General features: G+C 36.3%; 3 protein-coding genes across 3 annotated transcripts; 1 reads left to right on the top strand and 2 right to left on the bottom strand.

Moving 5' to 3' along the window:
- Nucleotides 1–503: 503 nt before the first annotated feature.
- On the bottom strand, nt 504–3,659 carry LOC116305289 (ATP synthase subunit O, mitochondrial). The gene is made up of 8 exons (XM_031715169.2): nt 3,590–3,659; nt 3,423–3,479; nt 3,222–3,332; nt 2,837–2,909; nt 2,416–2,475; nt 1,420–1,532; nt 1,243–1,329; nt 504–701 (listed from the first exon to the last, which is right to left on the bottom strand). The coding sequence occupies exons 1-8, from the start codon at nt 3,635–3,637 to the stop codon at nt 588–590; spliced, it is 663 nt and encodes a 220-aa protein (XP_031571029.1). The 5' UTR covers nt 3,638–3,659; the 3' UTR covers nt 504–587.
- Nucleotides 3,660–5,096: 1,437 nt separating this feature from the next.
- LOC116305310 (uncharacterized) lies at nt 5,097–9,134 on the bottom strand. The gene is made up of 3 exons (XM_031715193.2): nt 8,680–9,134; nt 7,473–7,767; nt 5,097–6,896 (listed from the first exon to the last, which is right to left on the bottom strand). Exons 1-3 carry the CDS (start codon nt 8,737–8,739, stop codon nt 5,992–5,994), a joined length of 1,260 nt encoding a protein of 419 aa, XP_031571053.1. The 5' UTR covers nt 8,740–9,134; the 3' UTR covers nt 5,097–5,991.
- Nucleotides 9,126–17,981, top strand: LOC116305309 (uncharacterized). Its single transcript, XM_031715192.1, has 8 exons — nt 9,126–9,216; nt 9,641–9,866; nt 11,787–11,990; nt 13,995–14,050; nt 14,500–14,678; nt 15,461–15,721; nt 16,019–16,247; nt 17,025–17,981. Exons 2-8 carry the CDS (start codon nt 9,643–9,645, stop codon nt 17,210–17,212), a joined length of 1,341 nt encoding a protein of 446 aa, XP_031571052.1. The 5' UTR covers nt 9,126–9,216; nt 9,641–9,642; the 3' UTR covers nt 17,213–17,981.
- Nucleotides 17,982–18,156: the final 175 nt, after the last annotated feature.

Below are 18,156 nucleotides of genomic sequence, written 5' to 3'. Positions count from 1 at the left end.
TACATTTAGTTTTTTATGACTTACAACTGGAGTTTATCTCTTCCTTCCCAACCCCCCCCCCCCCCAAATCCCCTACCCCCAACCCCTCCTCCTGTTTTTCTCCAGTTCTCTTCCCCCATAAAAATCCTTGTACAGAGTTTTGAAGAAATAGAAAACGTGCGAGTGTGCTCTGTGCAGTTATAAAGAACGTGAGGGTTGGCAGAACACAAGAGAAAAGTTAGGAGAAATATGACACGTAGCGGAGTGCTTCTTAACACTTCTCGAGTGATCTGCCAATCCCCAAGTGCTTCATAACTGCACACAGCACAGCAAGCAAGTTTTTTATCATTAAAAAAAATACAAATTACAATAACCGTTATTTTAGATAGGAATGACACAACAGAAAGCGTGTGCGCATGCTGTATGCTCTCACTATTTTATAATGTCTGTTTTAATAATACACATAGACTGTGTGGAGTGAACCTTATGAACCACCAAATCATAGATGAAATGAGAAAGTGGAGTGAATTTAAAAGACTTTTATTTTACAATTGTCCAATCAAGAATTCACAACACACAAAACAAGGTCATCAACAAAATGAAATGTTTTACAAACTTTCCTTCATGACGTTGGTGATGTCCTTGACTTTCTTGGCAATGGACATGTCAATGTGTTTGTCACCAAAACTAACCACCATGCCGCCAATGAGGGAGGGATCAACCTGTTGAGCAGAAAAGAAAAATCAACTATATGCTCTGCAGACCCCGTTCATCATGGCTACATGGAAACCTGTTAACCTGGTAGGAAGGGCGCTCATTTATGGGGCTTTCTCAGGGGACACCATCTTTCTTTTCAAATTTAGCAGAAATCTTAGCTAACTCTCTTGAAAATATTTTCGCACTTATCCTACTCCCTAAGCAACATTATTTCATTTTCATTTTGTGGCCTAGAAATCCATAATTTCAAGAGGAAAAGTGACACCTCAGTTTTGCAAATTTCCTAGATTCCGATTGGCTAAATTATTCTCTCATATCAGCTGGTGTAAACAACCAATTTAAGTGCATGCTTTCATTTTGCATTGAAATTTTAATTATTTTAATTTTGTCAAGAAAGTAAATAGCTTATAATATAAGGTAAAACCTAAAAAGGATGCTATGTGATGCCTTTCTAGGTAACAGTCACCCCCCTTGAAATCAGCTTCATACCAAACACTTATATCATGCAATAGAAATATTATTTAATCTAACTATCATATTATTTACCAAAGTCTCAAGTTTAAGAGTTTCACCCTTCTTTAAGAACATCTTCAATGCGGCCTGTAGCTCTTTCGAGTTGGCATTATCTAGTTCCTGTGAATAATAAGGCATTGGTATCAAAAAAGAGCTTATGTCAATAACCCGGTCTAATCTACAGTATGTAAAACAACAAATTTTTCAAACCTTAGCAGTGGTAACAGTACACAAGACCTCTCCTCTTGTTGCACTCATTAGTTTGCCATAAGAATTGGCCACACTAGAAATAAGTTTCAACCTATTGTTTTCAGCCATGGTTGCTGTAAAAAGAAAATCACTATCAGTAAAAATAAAGCTTGTTTACTTTGGATTTAACCTCTTATTTAGATCTTAATTTTACGCTACATCAACTTTTGACGTTTTAACCACTTTTAGTAAAAATACGCAGGTGATTATAGAACATCTCGCGCTCTGATTGGTCAAGAAACTCGCACTATCACATGATAATCACCTCCAGCGATAATCCAAAGTGTTGGCCAGCCGCTTAGTTGCTGTTACCAGGAAAAAATTCCTTTTATCTTCTTTTTTTGAAAGAATCACCTGTGTATTTATACTAAAACAATTATTTGCCTCAGGCTCCATGATTATAGAGGAATATTTACCTCGCTGCTCGAAGACTTGCGTCTCGGTGAATATTCCCTGATAATCACTTCACCTTTGGCGAATTATTGTTAAATAATAATTACATGATAATTATTTTGAGAATATTTTTTTCACCAATCAAATCCTCCTTTTTTAGGAGGACATTTAATAACCAGGGCAACTTAATTCAGCATAAACTAATCTCGTTAAAGTTAGACTATGCAGTGTTTTCTTAATATTCCATTCTTGGCTTTCCAATCAAGGGTGAACATTTATTTATAGTCTGAAGTCTACCTATGAGCATGTCTTGTATAATTGATATCATATACTTTATTTACTGGCCAGGAGGTCCCTATCCAGATCTTAGGACACTTAATATTTTATTTATTTTTTCTCTTTACTTTTTGACTTGTTTAGCAATCATTTACCCCACACACTCCTGCGGGCGACCTCAGGATAATGACACATGGGCAGATACTGGAAAAATATCGCGCATTCAAAAAGCCAATCAGAATGCATGACTTTTAGGATACCACACCAGTAAAAAATGTAAATACTTACTTAAAAGATTAATAGTAAGATCAGACATCTTCTGTGCCTTTAACAACTCTTCCAGTGCAGCTGAAATTGAGTTTCAAAGAGTTAACCAAAATCCTCATCGGCAGCACCAACTACACATTAGGGTTAATAATAGGTTAACATCATGTTCTTCCTTTTCAAGCTTCTATGTATTGTTTTTCATATTTGAAACTCTGAATAAAGTATTATTTATTTGGACACTTGACAGTTGCAACTAATAACAGATTTCATTAGATCTTGCCCATCTGGCATTTCATACTTTGCACTTGGTTTTCAGACATTAAAGAAGCCATGTTCAGCATATTTGATGTTTAGGATTGACGAAAGACTTTTGCCAGCTTAAAAGTCTAGACTTGTGTCTGGTAAGGACTCAGAGCAATGAAATTGGTGGAAATTGATATACCTTGTTTTTGTCTTTTATTGGTTGTGGGATTCATTAAAAACTCAGACAACTTTTCACTTCCTTTGATCATTTTCTGAAAAAAATGAAATTATGCAATACTTTTAGCCATTCTGAATCATACTGACCGCTATCATTTTTAACTCTGATGATCAATGGATTTCTCTTATCAAAAGATACTGATTTCCAATACCATTCAAAAAATCCCAATCTTCATCATCAGTGTATCATTAGGTCTATAAATATTAATAAATATTGGTGCAAACACCAAGCCTTTTTATTTACAGGTTTCTTCGGTTGAAAACAAGCATTAGATTTCCATTAGGGACTTTATCTATAGATATGCATGCTTTTGTGACAAGGTAGAAAAATAGAGGGGAAGACTCACATCTACGTTGTTGAGCTCTTCTTCAACCTTGTCTAGGTGTTTTTGTTTGGCCGCAGCCGAGTATACTGCATGAGCATAACGTCCATCAATACCAAACAAATGGATTGGAGGCTAAAGACAGAAACAAATAAAACAAAAAGTCAATTTTACAAGAAAAAGGGTCATTTTTATTTCTAAGTTGCAAGACGTAAAAGCACAAACCTTAACCAGTTCTTGGGCTCTTGCTACTGAGGTGACCCCAAACTTTCGAACCTGACTCTTTAAAAAGGGAGGAAAACATGGTCTCAAAAACTGGTTGGGAAGAATTTACAGATATCCCTTTATAATGCTACGCAAGGAAATAAAGCCTTTCGTGCAAAAATACCTACCAAAATTGGAGTTCTTTGCAGATACCGGCAAACTCCCAACGCCGCCATGTTGGATTCTTGCTAACGTGCACTGAAGGACCCGGATGAATTCCGTACCAGACCTCTCTCTTACAATGAGGAAAACAGGCAACCCAAACTTATGGGATAAATATGAAGTATTAGTTCAAAGCCGACAATAAGGATTGGACGGATTTCAAGTACAAGCAATTAGTCCAAGCAATTAGTTCCAGTCCAAGGCGAAGCCTCGGACTGGAACTAATTGCGTGGGCTTGAAATCCCGTCCAGTCCGATATTGGAGGCTTTGAAATGACTTCTCATGCTCATTATTATTCGACTTGGTGTAACTGGAACAGAATTAATTCAGTCCTAGGACTGAATTAATTTTGTTCCAGTTACTACAGTCTGGATTCACTCCTTTCACATGACTTTACCAGGTTTCAAGTAACATCATGTGACCCAAAAATAGCCCATTGATTGGCTGGTTTCCTCATGAATTATTGATGAATATGAGAAGGTATGTACTTTCGTCTGTGCGCTAGCTTTCAACTTCAAGCTGCAATTTGGTAGGCTTTTCTTTGCTTTAGGGAACTGATAGCTGGCTTCAGTTTTTGTTTGTTTTGGCTGCCAAGTAACATTTCACTAACGATACATATAAGAAATTCCGGATGTGACGCAGGCTACATTTTTTTATGTAACATCATATTTTTCAAGGATATTTCTGATGCATTATTATCAAATTTATCATATTTTTCAAGGATATTTCTGATGCATTATTATCAAAGGAATATATACCGTTTATTACATGCATGATAATAAAACTTCTTATAAGTCTTGACAAAAGACTCAATCTGTATCCTTAGTTCTGGTTGGTTGGATTTCGATCCTTCTGTTCCTGTTGTCTGTCTAAAAAACCAAACCCTATATTTCTAAATTTTACTTTTAATTTTAAAACTTTTGAAACGCTATATAATCCCGGGGGGAGTACTACCCCCCACCCCCCCCCCCAACCCAACTTGGGTAGGGTTGTGCCGCCAGGACCTCAAAACCCTGACCCTATCCCAGACCTAAAATTTTGATTTTACATACCCTACCCCAGACTAAAACTAAGAATTGTACACCCTGATCCCAGACTAATAGAGGGAAAAGACGGCTATTCAATAGATTGCAATCAATACTTATTAACGTTTTTATTGTTTTTGTGTCGTCAGAAAGCGTAGCCTATTTGCCAGACAAAAACAACCAAATCGTTAACCCTATCCCAGACAAAAAGGTTACCTTATCCCCGACAAAATGTCCAAAAATGATACCCTACCCCAGACCCAAAAGCCGAAAAACCATACCTGTATAGCAAATATAGGGGAGTACCCCCCCGGGGTAAATAATCGAATCCCGATAGACAAAAATGTGAAGCATGACGACCTCTGACAGCTTGTCAGAGTATACATAAGATCAACATCGCATACCATAGGGAAATTATGTAGGAAAACAAAGGCGCGTGCGAAAAAAATGTTCTAGTGCATTTTTTATTGATTTTTTTACTCTTTCGCATTACAGATGACATTATCTTGATCTCGAATTTAAAAAATCATTAATTATTTAATTTTTCCGATTTTATTTTTACCATTCACTTTAATCTAAATTGGGCTCCCTGTGCACAAACCACAGGCATGCGATTTCTATTTGTTTCCATTGAGAAAAGTTGATTTCTTTTTTATTTCATGTAAGCCTCCTATCCAAGATAATTTTGAGAAGGTTGCACTGTTTCACCCATGCGTCACAAGGAAAAGGCTTCAATCTGGATTCCAATTAAAGGTTTTTTTTCAGAGTGAAATAAAGATATGGGATGGAGCTCGGTCATTAAGGTATTCACATTTACCACATCCCATCCCATCCCGTCATTAAAATGAACATCAGGAATAAAGAAAGCACCTCGATATTAGTAGGGTGGTGGAGTTTTAGCTCATAAAAAGCAAAAAAGGAGAAATGGCATTAGTCAGTCAGTCACCAGTCATGATTACAGGCCAAATTAGTTTCAGCTCAGTATATTTTGTTTCTGGCTCAATGGTACTGGTCAAAATGACCAGAAAGGCAAAGATTTGACTGGACAAGTTCCAATTTACCCCTTACAGCATGTCGGAATGTAGCTCAAAGTGGAGGACTTAAAAATAGGTTTCTAACCCAGGAGATTGAAATTCTTTTGTTTTATCCTCAACATTGAGCTGCTTTGACGTCACATGCAAGGGGTCTATTCTATCCCAACATTGTCCAACGAACGGCCATTATTTTCAGACTTGGTAGGTAAAATTTTGGGCAGGCAATTGCTTTCCTAAAAAATATATAGTTGCCCAATGTCCTCCTCCTTGTCTTGAAATTATTGGAATATATATATTTTTATTTAATATTTATACATTCCACCATTCATCACCAAGTTCATCATCGTCAATTGTAAATAAATCCTTTGAAGTGACAGGATTTTGCTTCTGATTTGATCGGCAAGAGTCTGTCGACTCACCTGCCTTTTGCTCTGATCTGGTTGCTTTTGCATTCATGAGAAAGGAAGGAATTTGAATGCCACTGCTATTTCTGACTTCATTAGATTCCACACATTGAGCATTACTGATATTGCATATTGATTCAAGAGTCTTAGAATCCATAGTTTGATTACAGGTTGGCACTGATTTTGTTAGGAGCTGTATATTTTGTATACTGTTTTCAGAAGCACCAAATTTGGAATATGATTCAACATGTTCTCCTTCAAATTCATCTTCTATTTGTGTGCACTCAGAAGAACCAAGAAATTTTGCCCACTTGGATTGAGAAGCTTTAGTGTTATTTGTGCATAAGTTTCCTTTGCTATTCACTTGAGAATTAATGCTCTTTGAAGACATTACATTCTGACTATTACATGGGGCATTTTTTGCAGAAGAATCATTCAAATTGACCACATCAAATCTCTTTGACTTTAAGGTTGATATTCCAGCATGCTCATCAAATGGCACAATTTTTTCATCACATGGAATTTCTTCTGGGGATGAATTGAATATTTCCCACTTTGATTTCGATTTTTCTTTCATCTCTTTCACTTTCTGTGAGTCTCTTTTTGGCAAGTATTTTCTATGTTGGAATTCATCTTCATCATTTTCAAAATCTTGAGTCCTTACTCTCTTCTTCTGAGGCAGTAATTCCTCATTGCTTTGGGTAATTTTCTTTTTCGGTTGCTTACTTTGTTTTGTTCCATCATCAAATGCCTTTTTGTTCATTGTAACAGGTATTCCATTCCAAAATTCTTCTTCCAAGTTTTCTTCATCTTAAAGAGATAGAAAACAAAATACTTAAAGGCATAAAGATTAACTGTTAATAGCACATGCATTATTTTGGCTTTGATATCATTTCCTAATCATCATCATCTTCAAAGTGATGTGTGCTTATATAACCATAGGTAAGCAAGTGATTGAAAAATAAGAAGCTTGTTTACTGAAACAGCATCTGGAATGAAACTTAGTTGTGTGCATGAATGCATGAAAGAAACAGGGATGGAAGGGAGGACAGAAGAAAGAAAGGAAGAAAGGAAGGAAGGAAGGAAGGAAGGAAGGAAGGAAGGAAGGAAGGAAGGAAGGAAGGAAAAAAGGAGGAAAGAAAGTAAAAAGGAATGAAGGGGGTGGAAAGGAGGGAGGGATGAAGGGAGGGAGAGAATGACAAAAGTATAAAAGCAATGAGGGAGGAAGGATGGATAAAAGGATGGAAGAAATGACGTAATTATGAATTTCCTAATTTTCTGGTTGTTTCAACAATGTCACCATCACAAACATTATCAATGTAATCATGGTTATAATCTGTATTCCAGCAATAAAAATATGTAGTCATACATATTACAGTAACTCACTTTTTATTTCAGTTTCTATAAACTTCTGCCATCTACTTCCAGCTTGATCTCTTTTGTTGCTGAAGTTTTCTTGTTCCAATTTTTCAGTGTCTGTCTCTTCATCGTCACAACAATCAAACTCTTCAACATTGGCATCTATGACTTTTTCTGCTATCAACTGTTCTCGCTCTCCTTGTATTTTGTTTAGCTTCTGTACATGCTTCCTACAATCAGGAGCACTTCCTTGGCCATAAATCCTTGATATTGACTGCTTTTCTCCACATACTTTACATATCCATTTATTGGCCTTTTTCACCTGAAACAAGGTCAAACAATAGTTATATGTAATATAAAGAGCAAACTATATAAAGTCTAGAGTGTTTTGGTGGCATGCTAAAGCAACACTTAAAAGTGTAGTGGGGGCTTATGGCTAAACTAGGTATGGAGGGGGGGGGGGGGAGTTGAAAAAATTGAATAAAGTTTAGTGGATACTCGCAAAATGTCTCTCCCTCTCCATTGGTGGCATGCATCCCTTCCTATGAGAGATGTACTGGCCAACATGTTGATTGACATAACGAAAAACAGCAAGAAAAAATCTTTTGTCAAAGTCTACCAACATGGCAGCTATGATGTCATGTGCACCCAAAAACTTTCGCTTCCTAAAAAGAGGATCAGTTACAGTAACTGGGAAGATTACCCATCAGGTGCTTGACTATTATGATAACTGAAAACCTACCCCTTCCCCCCCCCCCCCCCCCCCTCCGAAAGGAAAACACATGTACATTATATCAAGTCTAAGAAAATTAATTCTTGAGCCTTTGACATTCTTCACCCCACTCTACCCTCTACAGTGACAGATCTAGAATAGATAAATTTTTGTTTGTTTTCTTCCTTTCTTCAGTATTAAATGATACTTAAGTTTACCAAGATGAATTTATCAATATTAGCAAAGCTTTCTTGTTGTACAGATATAATTCTTGGAAGAACCTGAGGGTTGAACTAGAATTTTCAAACTTGGGACCTAATGGTCAGCTTGCCAATACTAAAGTTCTCTGTGCCCCCTCGTTTTGTAATCAGAATTAGTTTCCACCTTGAACTTTGCATTTAAAACTGCAGAAATGTGCAGATTTAGATTTGTTTGAGTTCAATTTAATAAAAAAATAGGCCAGTTTCTTACTACAATCAAAGCTTAATTTCTTTATCAGCTTCAAAGTAAAGATAAACTCACTTGATGAACTTGAAATCTTTTACACGAAAAACACTTCAAAACGTTGAATTCTTGTACCATTCTGATCCACTGGTGTTAAAGGAATGATTCTTTCCAATAACTGGGTCCAAAATCTTTCTTTTTGGCTAATATTCAGAGCAAAACCAAGAGCAAAACAGACAAGCTTTGAAGAATGGATGTCAACATTGAAATTTTTCCCGCCATTATTGTATAGGTTCCAATCTACACTCGGTTTCTAAAATGCTGATCAGGAACGCCTTGTCATTAATGACTCCCCCACAATGTTTTTATTTTAAATATCAAATATTACGATTATTACATAAAAATATACAAATAATAATCATGAAACAAGAATACAAGATGTTTTTCGTAGATTAGAAAATACAAATATGTAAATAACTGAATAGTGTCGCGTATAGAAATATGATTGGGTTACCTGTGGACAACCTCCAATTTTGCCACGGATCGATCGCTGTGAAGGGGACTATCAAACCATAACTAATATAAGCTGCTGTATCTTCACAAGATCACCATTTGGTAATAATTGATTAATCTCTTATTATTTCTCTTATTCTTTATTTGACTTTGCGTGACTAATTTTTGAAAAATTCGCACGCGATAATTGAAGTGTTATTCATTTGTTTTAGCTTGTTTAATTGTTTTTCAATGAAATGCCTAAGCATATTTAAGTTATATATCGGTGAATAATTTATTGTGCTAAATTAATGTGCCCTTGCAAGTACTAAGATCACATCAGATTTCGTAGAATTGAAAATCGAATAGCTCAAATACCATATCATTTAACGTGAAGTTTTCAATTCTAATACGCTACAAGGTAGCCATTCCTCAGGCCATTCCTCCATCAGTATTTCAATGTATACCATACGATCTTGTGTCTTCCGAATGGACTTATGAAATCACTTAAACTTCAGGAAAATAGTATTTCTTTCCTTTCAAACAGAGATGAGCGTTAATTCCGGAAGCATGTTGCGTTCAGCAACCTCAGACGATGAAACTTCCACAGAAAAAGATCCTAACAACAGCGTGGTACTGATCGATAAGCTCCGACATCCAGCTCTGCTTTGGATCGTATTCGTGTTCTTTCTACTTGTCGTTTGGGGCGTCTCGTTATTACAGGCCGTGTTCTTCTTAATCACTTATAAAGAAGAAGATAAACCAAATATAAGGTATTTCCAGAAACCCTAAATATTTTATATTAATTTTGTAATTGAATTTTATAATTAAGTAAGCTGAGTGAGAAATATGATTTTTGTAAGTGCTTAATTTTTGGCCATCAAATAAAATACCGAATTCCTATTGTAAGCGATACCAAATATTCACGCTACCAGGACGATCACTGAGTAAACGCAAATTTATTGATACCAATACGTAAACTGCAATACAACATTGTAACAGCTCACATCAAAAACTAATTACCAACATGATTTGAATGAGAAAACTGGCATTTTATGAATACATTTAACAACAACATAATAAATGAATATTACTCGCAAGAAAGATAATATAATAAGTATAATCATGGCATAAAGCAGTATAAAACTCATTTTGATAGCGTGGGCGTTTTGAGTTTTCCGAACAAAATATCTAAATAAGAAATAAAGGAGTACTTACATATCGATCCCGCTTGCCTCTAAAAACCAAGGATTTACCAAAGGAACGTATTCGAAAGGAGTTTGGATACACAATCAATATTTACGAGTAACTATTTGGAAAAAACTGGCTAATAGGGACGCTTATGGCCTTTTATATGCGCGTGGTGACGCTGAAGGATCATTTTACAACGCTAGCAAAAGCGGGAATAAACAAAGAAAAACAATAACGTAACTAGGTATCGTAACTAGGATTAAACCATAAAAATATGATATTATGAATGTAAATAAGCTAATTAATAAAAGAAAGAATGAATTGAGGAGTTGTCCTTTACACCTATAGCTCCACTCCCCCACACATTTCATTCTAATTTAATAAACAGACCTTTGTTTATCTTTGGTCTGCTAATTATGAATAATTATGGGGAAAAAAAGAAAAAAAAAAAGGCAGTACTAAGGGACTGATCATAAAGTATGAGGGGGGGGGGGGTCAAAATCAGAATAGAATAAGTGTTTTTTTATCTTGGCCCATTATAAAATGATGCTGAAAATGTGATGACCCAACCCCAGTTTCGAAGCAAAATTGCAGATGACCCACCCCTGAAAAAAGGATTTACATATATTCATTCTAAATCCCAAAAGAATTTTCTTGGTTGCACACGTCTACCCGCTTCTTGTAATATTGACTGTTTCGGCTTCTTCTTTCTCTCTGATTTTTAGTTTAGAGACTCCAAAGGGCTCCATCTATTATTTACTGTATCCTAAAAGTAGTTGAACTGATGACACCCCCACATTCTTATTTTGGGGACTAAGGCCCTACATCCCTCACAGGTCACAGGTCTGCTGCGTATAGAGCATTGGTGTTGAGAACGATGCAAACTTTCTGCAAAGATTTTTCATAAAAATGGAGTTCAGTTCCCAGAGGATAGAAAATGTATTACATGGCTGCTGTGACGTCACGTCAGGGGAGGCAGAAGCTGAAAATCTTTGGGGGGGGCACTGAAATATTACATATAACGCTATGTAGTAATAACCGCTGTTTTGTTTGATTGCAAAACATTTCTTGGCCTCCTGGTACTGCCTGTAATCTACAGTAGTTGGGATGGGTATGAATTTTAGTATCTACGTAGTATTAGCTATTATTTTTAGTATTATTCTCAAGCATTAATCATCTTTATCATGTAAGGTCATTATCATTTTCGTTCAGTAATAAAGCATGCATGCAGGAAGTGGCGTAAAAGATGAAAGAAGTGTGAGGAGAAAAACGAGCTGTAGGCCGAGTGCTTCTCACACTTCTTGAGTGCCTACGGCACTTCCTAAGTGCTTTATTACTGAATGAAGCACGGTCAAAATTGTTTATTTGTTTTATTATATAGCTACTTTTTTTTCTTCAGTATTGATCCATGGGTTCAAAAAATGTTTGAATATTTCAATTTAGTTTTTTAATTACATATATTTTAAGTCTTATCATATTTGATTTTTCTTCCTTTGTTTTAGTAACCAGACTCACTTACCACAATACCCTTGCAACAAGCCACTGAAAATGAATCATGCAAATAATAGGTGTGCCTTGCCTTGTGAATGGGTGTCTTTTACCAAAAGTCAAGATACTGCACAAACTATAGTTGATAACATCTCATTGACGATAAGCCTGCTTGGATTTTTGTTCATCCTTCTAACATGGATATCTATTAAACGATTGTAAGTAAATAAATCAGGAAACATGGGTGGTGTACTTAGACTTGTCAGACTCATTAATAATTGATGAGGAAAACACAACAGAAATCACGACCGTGAAGAGTGTTGTAAATCTGATACAAAATTGTGTTCATTTGCATAAACTTTAAGTTGTATTTCCTTGGCCAGATTCACTTCAATTTTGAAAATTTTAGTGAAACACAAAGGAACTAACCTAGACGTTTGACAAGCAATCTATAGTATTGTGTCCGTGTTGTATCCGATATACAAACTCTTAGCTACGCCTCCAGTTTGTGTATCTGATACAACACGGCCACTCATACTGTATATATTACTTCTAAAAGGCATTAATAATTCATGAGGAAAACTACCAATCAAAAAAGTTGAAATGATCATGTGATGTCATCTGAGTGTGTATCCCAATACAAGGTCAACAATCTAAGGCCCCATCCACACATATCCGGAAATGTTTGTATCCGCAAATTTTTTTTTTTGGATACGGGTTGCGTTTGCAAATTTTTGTGTCCGTATCCACAAATTTTACAAAAACGGATACTTGTGGACGGTGAAAACGATCCGAATACGCTGCATGTGGATGCAAACATTTTTGTATCCACAAAAAATAATTTGCCGATACAAACATTTCCGGATACGTGTGGACGGGGCCTAAAAGTTGGGGACAAGGGGAGTGCGGGGCTAATGTAATATTTCCATGCTGATTACAGTACGCTGATTGGCTGATTCAAATCTTTTAATATTCATGAGTTCTGTAACTGATATTTATGAGTTCTGTAACAGATATTCTTGTGTTCTTTAACTGATATTCATGAGATGATACAGAACTCATGAATATCAGTTACACAACTTGTAAGGATATCAGTTATTAAACTAAAGAATATTAGCCAAACTCGGATTTTGGCTTCCGAAATTGACTCATCGAGACTTGTTTGCCTACACACAATTAAAAAGATCGAGATATTTTTTACAAACTGCCATCTCACCAGTGACCTCTGTCACTAGACTCAGTGTCTTATGTGTGTAGAGTTGAATGTTTTTCTAAAGACTCTCTGGTTTTCCCACCTCTGCAAATAATTATTTAAACTTCAAATTTCCAATCCCCTGTTAATTCCCATTATCATCATCATCGTCATCGTCATCAATAATTATTGGCCTAATTTTAATCACTGAAACTCAAAGAGCAAGACTGCTTCAGAGCACTGAAATCTTCAAAATTTGGGTTTCTTTGGGTACCAGTTTACATAATTTGGGTTTCTTTGGGTACCAGTTTACATAATTTGGGTTTCTTTGGGTACCAGTTTGCATAACTTGGGTTTCTTTGGGTAGCAGACATAATTTGGGTTTCTTTGGGTACCAGTTTACATAACTTGGGTTTCTTTGGGTAGCAGACATAATTTGGGTTTCTTTGGGTACCAGTTTACATAATTTGGGTTTCTTTGGGTACCAGTTTGCATAACTTGGGTTTCTTTGGGTAGCAGACATAATTTGGGTTTCTTTGGGTACCAGTTTACATAACTTGGGTTTCTTTGGGTAGCAGACATAATTTGGGTTTCTTTGGGTACCAGTTTACATAATTTGGGTTTCTTTGGGTACCAGTTTACATAATTTGGGTTTCTTTGGGTGCCAGTTTACATAATTTGGGTTTCTTTGGGTACCAGTTTACATAATTTGGGTTTCTTTGGGTACCAGTTTACATAATTTGGGTTTCTTTGGGTACCAGTTTACATAATTCAAATCATAGATGCAGCAAAAGACCCCAAGTTATACCATATTATTTGAATCCTAGAGTTGACATTTGTGCATGAGAAGACATGAATATTAAATCAATATAGATACTCAAATGAAGAATAATATATTCACAAGGGAATTACATGTGGTCTGAAATGGGAAAACATTACACCCAAGTCAAAAAGATCTATTCACTTGCAATTTAAAGTCATAGTTATAAAGTTATAGTTTTATCAATCAATATTTATTTTTTTTTTCCAGGCGTGTCTTTCCTCATATTATTCCACTCTACATCCAAGGGACTTCCTCTTGTATTTGTGAGTTGCATATGATGGGCAGTAGATTAATATGAAAAATACTGTTTTTCCCCGTGACCTGAAGCTCAATTAGAAGCACATGATTGAGCTCAGGGAAAGCATGCAATAACCTTGTGGCTAAAAGCCTTCAATAAACTTTATCAGACCTCAAAACAACCTCTGCCCTGATGTATTTCACACAGGAAACCCATAAGAGGCATAACAATGTTGAAGAGAATTCATCTCAAATTGACAGAAATTGTATTTGAGAGCTTCGTCTAAACATATTTAACTCAAACACTTTCTTAACTTTGTGCAAAAGAGGAAATGTTATGCCTAGTTATGCTTTTCCCCCTTTCTCACTACTTCATTTTCAGTTTGACACCTTTTGCCCATTCATGGTATAACAGTTTCAAAAACTCAATGTTTTCATTCATAGTGATTCTATTTTTCATACCATCTAAATATAGCACTGCTCATCGTCATCAGCAATGCCATGGGCAGAAAGGAATCTTTCTGTTCCCATGAGTTTTTCACAGAGGCATCAAAAAGCCCAACAAATTTCTGTGTGGCTCAAGGGTTACTGATTCAGTACTTTTCCAATGTGACGGCAATGTGGTTTATAGTCTACAGTATCTGTCTTCTTCAGGTAACTGATCATCATTCTAATGATGTTAATAATAATAATTAACACTTATTGACTGGGACTGAGGGAAACATCGCCGTCGAAGGACCACAAAACACACTGCTTTCCCCGAGGTTCTAGTCAATAAGTGTTTTGTTATATACAAGCTGCCAAAGAACAAGAAGCAGTTACTTAATTTTTTGATTATTCGATTTTGAAAAACTTAGAAAAACTTACATTTCCGGTATATTAATTTCAAATTGCTTCCCGTATTGGTCTTACCGGTCAACGACATTTTGTTGCCCACTGAGAGGCGTTGCCAAGGAAATATCAAAACTTGTTCACGTTCACATGATACCCTTTCCCCCAATCAGAGTATGAGAAAAATGGACTTTGACAGTTGGTATAGAACAATAAATGATATGACTTAGCTAGAAATTATAATATACTGATGGTAAGGCAAATTACCCCATCACAGTATGGTGGCAGCATATTGACAATGCAGCTACAACAGCTAGCCTATTTAAATTGGACAGAAGGAGAAGAAATTTTTAGTATTTTTCAAAGGAAAAACTATTGAGATGTTGATCCAGTTATTGAGATGAGAGACCTGTAGAAGGGGAAGGGGCCTAGAGTGGGCCTATGCCACCCTAATAATTTCCTCTCACTGCATGTTGAACACTTAACGTTTTAGGACTGTTACTAATATGTAGGGTGTTTTAGAATAGGGTTCTACAATATTCTTCGCCTTGGTAAGGGCCTGCATGAGGTAACTTTTTTACATTTCTCATGTCCCAATCGTTTAGATGATATGCTCAAACAACTCCTTTCATCGTAATCGCTCAACCAGAATACCACACCTTATCAGTGCTGCATGCTGCTGCCTGTTACCATGGATACTGGTCGGCATAGTCTTCAAAGAAGGAGGTTATGGAACAGTATTAAACATGCGCCTATGTCTACCCAAGAGTGAAAATCTGACTTACTACACGAATGCCATGATCACTGAGATAGGTCAAGCTGTTGCTTGTAGCTGTCTATTGTTCGTTGTCTTCAAATTATACAGCGTAAGTTACTTTGAATCCAGATTAAATGTCCATTTGTTTGTGGGGGAGGGGAAGGGAACAATTTGGACGGTAATTGATATACATTGGGGGAAAAAAATTTTCGAAAAGAAAAAAAACAAAAATTCCAGTTCTTTTGAGTTTAAAATCGTTTGCCAATAAGATGTTGTACAATCAAATGAGACAATGGGAAGCCAATTGAATAAGCGGCATGTTGTATCGTGTACGTGCTGTAAGTCAGTATTGTATATCCCCACTCACACGAAAACCACCCTAATAAGTATTTCACCTATTTTTTAGATAAGGAACTTGGAACTTCTACAAGGAGACCAAGCGAAGAGAAGAAAAAGTCGGTTGGATAAAGTAGCCATTCGTCTAGTTTGTCTAATGTTTGCATACGCTGTCATTACCGCACTAGTTTATATTCCCATGTGCATCCAACAACGCAACAAACCTTATTTGAAGAAATATTTGAAAGAGTATTTTGGTTGTTTGTTGTTTGCTCCATCTAGCGCTCATTGCTCGAAAGGTTAGAAGTTAATTCCTTAAAATTAATTTAAAAACATGGGCGCAGTTTACCTATAAAGCTATGGACACACGGTGCAACATTGCGCGAGGCAGGCAATTGATGTTGCGAGCAATGTCCCACAACGCATTTTGTTGCACGCAGCGTTTATGAAGAAGAAAACGATCCTACTTTAGTAACATTGCGTGCAAGATTGCGTGCAATATTGCTCCGTGTGTCACGCCCTTACTTTTTTCCCCCTTGCCTTTCTATTTATCGCCTTCTCTTTTTCCTTTCCGTTCCTTTTTTTCTCCTTAATCTTTTTATGTCTTTACCAGATGCGTTAGCGAGGTCTCGGTCTTAGGGGAGGCAATTTACCTTTTACCCGCGCTTTATCGCATTTTATCTTTAGAGTTTCCCACCAAATCCCACAGTTTTAGTAAAACCTTTGGGGGGGGGGGGGGGATGAGGTCCCCCTCTCGCTACGAAAAGGGTGTAATGTTTTCCCATTTCAGACCACATGTAATTCCCTTGAGAATATAATTCTTCATTTGAGTATCGGTATTGATTTCATATTCATGTCTTCTCATGCGCAAATGTCAAAGAAATGATACTCTAGGATTCGCTACGCCAAGAGTCCCTCAACTTTTTTCTTTCTTTTTATTCCTACCACTATTTTCGTCAACCTTTTTTTATTCATATCCTTTTACTTAAGTACATTCTATTCCTTCGGTCCGCTACTGTTATAAATTCGTTCTCAAGCCAATAGTACTAATATTTCAATCAATCTTTTCATTACAGAAAAATATCAAAGTGTTGCCTACGCCAACACGTTCATCATCTCTTACCTTAGTTCTGCCTTGTTTACTATCTCAACCATTTCATTCCTGGCATTCAACAAGCAGTCACGTCGGCTGTGGTTTTTTTGGTGGCAACGGTTGGTCGATTGTTGCTGTCTTCCTGAAGAAACAAACAGCGCCGACCTCTAGCATCCCAAGACTTCTAAAGCAGCATCTCCGCTTATGATCGCACCAAGACCATGGTTTTCTTTAACCACGAAATAAACCGCTAGAAAAAACGCTTAACTACCGATCTAGATGCATAGTTATGAGAATAAAGACTAAAGAATTGGCCGCCATGTTGGATGGCAGTGGGAAAATAACCAACATGGTGGTTTTTATATTTCATGGATTTCAATAAAATAAAATAAAAACAGGCATTTCTCTTAATCAGGAGAAATAGTCAGAACAGCAACAGCCTATAAACTTATGATTTTTATAGCAGCTTTTAAATCAATAGTTTCAGCTAATGGTAGACGACATCTAAATTGGAAACTTAGTTCTAAGTCTATAAACCATAAGTCTGCAAATCATTTTAGGATGATATTGATAGGTTTTATTTCGACCATGCTATAGATACAAGGATCGATTCAATCAAAGAATTAGAACTCAAATGGCAGGGTCTATCTGCCTTTGCATTTTTAATAGAATAAGAGGACAAAAGAGTTAGGTTGGTGCGCGTCACGTTGGTTGGCATTAACAAAAGAAGCCAAAACTAAGGATATGACATGCATCCAAAGAATAGTGAATTTTAGTCCTAAACTTGAGAGAAGCTTAAAGCTAAAGTTTTATAATCTGTAGGATACAATTCTACCATAAAACTTACCTTAGAGGTTAACTTATCGCGCCTTTTAGCAATTTAAATACAATGTCAAATCTTGGGATCAAAATAAAATAAACGACACAATTGCTAATTAAATTTCAAACTTCTTTTCTTCTTCACTCATCACCCTGTTGACCTGATACGCTGATAAAGAAACAGTTTAACATCAGGGTTTTTCTTTCAAGAAATACGTCAATAAAGGCCCTGACAAAATGGTCCCAACATTTGACCAACATTTGTAAGGTGAAACATTGAGACTATTTGTCATGGC

Source organism: Actinia tenebrosa, unplaced genomic scaffold (genome assembly GCF_029948245.1).
Source record: "Actinia tenebrosa isolate PJP-AT-01 unplaced genomic scaffold, QUT_ActTen_1.0 PGA_scaffold5__44_contigs__length_20552954, whole genome shotgun sequence".
In the NCBI taxonomy this organism is placed as follows: domain Eukaryota; kingdom Metazoa; phylum Cnidaria; class Anthozoa; order Actiniaria; family Actiniidae; genus Actinia; species Actinia tenebrosa.
This window is presented reverse-complemented; position numbering and strand designations above follow the sequence as displayed.

Excerpts from the sequence above, each read along its gene's own strand:
- LOC116305289 (XM_031715169.2), bottom strand. The coding sequence starts at position 3,637 with ATGGCGGCGTTGGGAGTTTGCCGGTATCTGCAAAGAACTCCAATTTTG. Across the intron at positions 2,476-2,836 it reads CAATAAAAGACAAAAACAAG|CTGCACTGGAAGAGTTGTTA; the intron begins GTATATCAATTT and ends ACTCAATTTCAG. Across the intron at positions 1,533-2,415 it reads TCTTACTATTAATCTTTTAA|CAACCATGGCTGAAAACAAT; the intron begins GTAAGTATTTAC and ends TTCTTTTTACAG.
- LOC116305310 (XM_031715193.2), bottom strand. The coding sequence starts at position 8,739 with ATGGTACAAGAATTCAACGTTTTGAAGTGTTTTTCGTGTAAAAGATTT. Across the intron at positions 7,768-8,679 it reads AAAGATTTCAAGTTCATCAA|GTGAAAAAGGCCAATAAATG; the intron begins GTGAGTTTATCT and ends ACCTTGTTTCAG. Across the intron at positions 6,897-7,472 it reads TATAGAAACTGAAATAAAAA|ATGAAGAAAACTTGGAAGAA; the intron begins GTGAGTTACTGT and ends TATCTCTTTAAG.
- LOC116305309 (XM_031715192.1), top strand. The coding sequence starts at position 9,643 with ATGAGCGTTAATTCCGGAAGCATGTTGCGTTCAGCAACCTCAGACGAT. Across the intron at positions 9,867-11,786 it reads GAAGATAAACCAAATATAAG|TAACCAGACTCACTTACCAC; the intron begins GTATTTCCAGAA and ends CCTTTGTTTTAG. Across the intron at positions 14,679-15,460 it reads ACAGTATCTGTCTTCTTCAG|ATGATATGCTCAAACAACTC; the intron begins GTAACTGATCAT and ends CCAATCGTTTAG.